The following is a 4711-nucleotide window of genomic DNA, read 5'->3' as shown; positions in this document are numbered from 1 at the left end:
TATACGTGTGTGTGTGTGTTTACATATACTATTTATTTTATATTAAAAAATATATATATACATTTTTTAAATAAAATATATAATAAAATATTCATACGAATATTAATACTAATATCAATACTATTTTACAAAACTCTATACTATATCAAAGTTGAATCTCTTGTCACTCACATGCAGTATTTTGATATCAGAATTCTGTTTCTTTCAGGGTCAAAGCTGATGTTGGATTTAACTGACAGAGACACGTACGTAGCTGCGGTTTGATTTGTTTATTTGCGTGTTAATGGTGTAAACTGGCATTTCATTTGCCTTCATTTCCTTTTTTTCAGAGGCGATACCGCATTGCACAAAGCAGCTTCTCAGCAGCATGTGGAGGTGTGCAGACGTCTGCTGGAGGCCGGGGCTTCCCTCAGCAAAACTAACTTCCTAGTGAGAATCTGTTTGTGTTTCCTCTTTGTTTTGACACGTGGTGTGAGACTCGGCAGTCAGCTTGATGTCACATTGTCCTCCTCAGGGAAAAACCCCCAAGGATTGCGCCCTGGACGCCGGGAACTCGGAGTTAGCGTCTCTCATGGAGAGCCAGCCGGTGGAGGAGCCGGAGGCGCACGAGGACCTGGAGACAGCTGTATGAACGGGCTCAGCGATTAGAGTCGGGAAGATTTTTACCCACAGAAAGCGGCTGTCGGCACTCCTCCGAGTGTCCGCTCACACTCGCAGAGAAAGAACGAGAGAGCGTGAGAGAAGACAGACGGAGAGAGAGGTGTATCGAGAGTGCCTCGGGCTGAGAGAGTCCTCGGGATCGCGTCTAGCTGTTGTTTTTCCACTGATGTCGCTGTGGGGTTTTAGCATTTATTTATTGCTCTTATTTATTATAACTATTTATTCAAAGATGGATTGGGTTTTGTTGCATCGCAGGTTAGTTTTAGAGACAAAAGATGTTTAAACATGCCAGAGATGGAAGCTGTCATGCATCAATGTTGTGTGCCAAAGACACACAGAGAGGAAGAACATCAACTGAAGAGAGTTCGATTAAAGGAGGATCTTCTTCCAGAGAGTTTTTACGATTGGACAGAATCATCGCGGAGATTTTAAACTCAAACTACAGACTTTTCTCGTTTTGTTTGTGTGCCGTTACAGTGGAGTGGTTGTGAAATTATCTTACGACGACGAGAAAAGATCTGAGCCATATTCAATGCAATATGAATGGATGACATTTGTGCATTTATCTATTTAATATTACATTACATTAATGTTTCAAGACAAGCAAAGGAACTGGATGTGGTTTTTTTTTTCCATTGGTGGCAGCTGATTGGTTTCTGAAATGCCAAGTTGGTTGCATTTGACCGAAGAATGACTAAACCAAATGAATGCCGGTGAGAGTTAAGTGTGGTATTTCGAACATATGCTTAGTCCATGTCACATCACTCATGCCGGGAAATGCCCAGCAATGTGTCTGCATGAAAAGCGGATCACGCTGAGCCTTTGTGAGATCTATTTACATACGAGTGATCTGCTGTGTTATCTTGTATCATTTTAAAGCATTATTGTGCATGGATATTTTATTACCTCTCTGGATGTTTCTACCCCTCAGTGATTATGTAATGAAATGGCATTATTTCTTCTTTTTTTTAAATGTAAGTTATATGAAAAATATGAAATTGTTTGGTGGTTGTATATATATATTTTTTTAATCTTTTAAAAGACGGGACTACTTGAATGTTTTAGTTTTTTCTAATTTCTAAATATCTGTTTTAGGTGTGCATGAGGTCAGTGAGTGAGTAGACCTGAGGGATATGTGGAGATGTGACAAATATCACCTGGCACCATCTCTAAACTGGGAATGTTTCTCAATAAAGGGCAGTCGGATGGAAAGCACCAGTGTTGTGTGTTTTCTGGAGAGTCATAGATCACCCTAAAATTATAGTTTTGCCATTCTTGACTCATAGAATGGACGTTTACTTTCTTTTTCCCTTTAAATGCAGTAATACAGCATGCAAACATAAAATGAGCATTTGCACCTCTTTTACGGTTTACATTCTTATTTACACTTTTAAGGGATTGTTTAGTGTGCGTTTTAAAGTAATTTTTCACCCAAAAATTAAAGTTTGGTGATTTACTGACCCTCATGTTTTTCCAAAGTGAAACACGTGAGGAGCACAAAAATAAAACGTTTAGCATAACAATGTTCATAATTCCCCATTCCATGCAATAAAAGCATAAGAATGTATTTAAAAGTAGTGACCTTTGCACTAACAGTACCTAACAGAAACAGCTCGTATACATCATGTCACTTTGCCATTTCGGTGGTTTGAGCAGTTAATTTCAGATGAAAATAAATGAATCAATGCGACGATTCTTACGAATCGGATTTCTGTTGAATCACTTGATTCTGAGTCACCGCGTGTAATGATGACATTTTGATGACGTGTCAGTTTGGCTCCGCCCCCTGCGCATAAATACTGTACTGAACCTTCGTTCTGCTCCGTGATAACATCAGACATTGAACACGGAGTCATGTAAGTGGGTCAACTTTCCTTATATTTATTAACCAAGAGAAAATGTTAATAGTCACCGTCTCAGTCTCTTGTATTTTGTTTCTTCAAGCTAATCAGGAAAATTTGGTTCACACTTCCGTGACTTCGGATAGACGTGTTTATATGTAGAAAAATATGTCGAGAATTTCCAAAACATCAAGTCATGCGCGTGAGTTGTGTCTAAACTTATGGAGATGTCTGAGACTGAAGAAAAAATGAAACAAACGTCTCGAGTTTCTAGTTTGCGTTGGTGAACATGCCCAGACACATTCACTCATCATTAACATCAGCCGCGACTTCATATACATTCAACTAATCTGTCACTTTCGTCAATAAACGTCCGGATTAAACCACTTCCTTGTCAAATTACGTCAGACTTATTCTGTGAAAATAAATGTAAATTCAAAGAATATTCAGGGTTAAATACGCTTAAACTAGAGACTTATATTGCTAGTGCATTAATGCATAAAATACTATCCGTAGGCTAGTTCAAATAAGCTTGACAAATTTAGAGTAATTTAAATATATAATATTATAAAATATATAATATAAGAAGAGGAATTTTAAAAGTTTGCAATGATGTATCCCTTATGCAAAACCACGGTTAATTTTTATTTTTTGATTGGTTTTATTTGTAGTAAAATAGTTAATTTTCATAAGGGATATTCACGTTTTAATAATGTTCATGCTGCACATTTCATGCCATAAAAGCATATAAAATGTAGTCCATGACTACTTCACTGTATATCTAGTGTACAAAATCTAATAATGTTTCTAAAATTGTTAAAATGAATCGGAGTACTTCTTATTAGTTAAATTAAATTTAAAGTAAACCAGAACATAGTTAAATAAAAAGCTTAACAAATCTAGGGCAGTTTAAATTAAACTTATTTATTGTTAAACATATATTTTTTTACACACACACACACACACACACACACACACACACATATATATATATATATATATATATATAATTTTCTAACATTCTTAAGCTGTTAAAACAAATAATAAAATATAATATAAATAAACTTTACAAATATGTATTGTGGTTTGATGAAGTGTATTTCATATCTGAGCAGGGATCAGCAGCACAGTAACGGTGATGTCCGGACGTCTGCGGCAGACAGTCTGGAGTTCAAACTCCTCATGGCATACACGCGTAAGAGACGACCCGCCGACACCCTCCTGCAGCAGGACGTCCCGTCTTCACCACAGCCGGCTGACGATCACAGCAAACCAAATAAAAATAAAAGAAACAAGAGACTGTCTTTCCTCTTAAAGTGTATTAAACCACAGACAGATGAACCAGCACATGTACAGCAGCCAGCGACCCTAGCGGGTGAGTATGAAATATTATATTGATCTGAATGTGTGGCTGCTTTAAAGGATTTTTTTAAAACAGTCCCTATTGTGGAGATTCCAGCATCTGATTTGCTTCCTTCAGGTTCAGATGATGGGAAAGTGGATGAGATGGAGAACATGGTCAGTGAACTGACAGAGATATCAGACTCTGTGCACTTCACTCCATCTGATATAGAACCAGACTCTGATGGTGAGTTTGAGCTCAGTCTTCTCTTTTGAGTTCTGAAGTTTTAGTTGCTTCATTGAGAGAAGAGTGCAAACTGAACTTCACATTTCTGTTCCCTCAGCAGATGTTGTGGAAAAGCTGGTTGAGCTCCTCAGAGAACATGGCGATAAACTGGACAAAAAGGTCAGTGAAATCAAATGAGCACTCATGATGCCATTTAAGATGAGATGTAAATCCTGCCCACCAGGTGTCTCTGCAAACATAGTTACCTGCACTGTAATATTGTCCATCGTGCTTATTTTACTATATGCTCTTCATTCCCTTTTTTGATAAGAATAACCAGCTGAATCCAAAAGTCTGAGACCACATTAAGAGAAAAAAATGTAAATGAAATTTGTAATGAACTGCACAATAGAACTCTTTTTTTTAGTATTCGTAATAGACTTTACATTTGAATATGCATTGTATTTTATTCACTTTATACATTCGAACACTCATTATGTATAATTATTTGAACATTAATTTGATATAAAGTATATATGTGTGTGTGTATGTATGTGTGTATATATATGAAATGCTGTGTTGGTTTTACGCCAGATGTAACGGGACACACACCTTCCAAAAAGTTCAACTTTTGTCTCATCAG

General features: G+C 36.9%; 2 protein-coding genes across 7 annotated transcripts in view; both read left to right on the top strand.

The window, feature by feature from the left end:
* Positions 1 to 1602, top strand: part of dgki (diacylglycerol kinase, iota) — a 47208-nt gene extending 45606 nt beyond the window's left edge. For all 5 annotated transcript variants that reach the window (XM_016447655.1, XM_016447657.1, XM_016447654.1 and 2 more), the window contains 3 exons: positions 209 to 245; positions 330 to 429; positions 515 to 1602. In XM_016447655.1, coding sequence (XP_016303141.1) covers positions 209 to 245; positions 330 to 429; positions 515 to 631 — 254 coding nt within the window. In that variant the 3' untranslated portion in view covers positions 632 to 1602. The remainder of the gene's footprint in view (positions 1 to 208; positions 246 to 329; positions 430 to 514) is intronic.
* Positions 1603 to 2430: 828 nt separating this feature from the next.
* The window catches only part of LOC107658928 (apoptosis facilitator Bcl-2-like protein 14), a 3296-nt gene continuing 1015 nt past the window's right edge, over positions 2431 to 4711 (top strand). The window contains exons 1-4 of one of the 2 annotated variants that reach the window (XM_016447652.1): positions 2431 to 2516; positions 3617 to 3876; positions 3982 to 4089; positions 4190 to 4248. In XM_016447652.1, coding sequence (XP_016303138.1) covers positions 2515 to 2516; positions 3617 to 3876; positions 3982 to 4089; positions 4190 to 4248 — 429 coding nt within the window. In that variant the 5' untranslated portion in view covers positions 2431 to 2514. Of the gene's footprint in view, positions 2517 to 3616; positions 3877 to 3981; positions 4090 to 4186; positions 4249 to 4711 lie in introns of both variants that reach the window. The other variant, XM_016447651.1, reaches the window with a different exon arrangement.

The sequence above is a fragment of the Sinocyclocheilus anshuiensis genome, unplaced genomic scaffold (genome assembly GCF_001515605.1).
Source record: "Sinocyclocheilus anshuiensis isolate Anshui unplaced genomic scaffold, SAMN03320099.WGS_v1.1 scaffold283, whole genome shotgun sequence".
In the NCBI taxonomy this organism is placed as follows: Eukaryota; Metazoa; Chordata; class Actinopteri; order Cypriniformes; family Cyprinidae; genus Sinocyclocheilus; species Sinocyclocheilus anshuiensis.
This window is presented reverse-complemented; position numbering and strand designations above follow the sequence as displayed.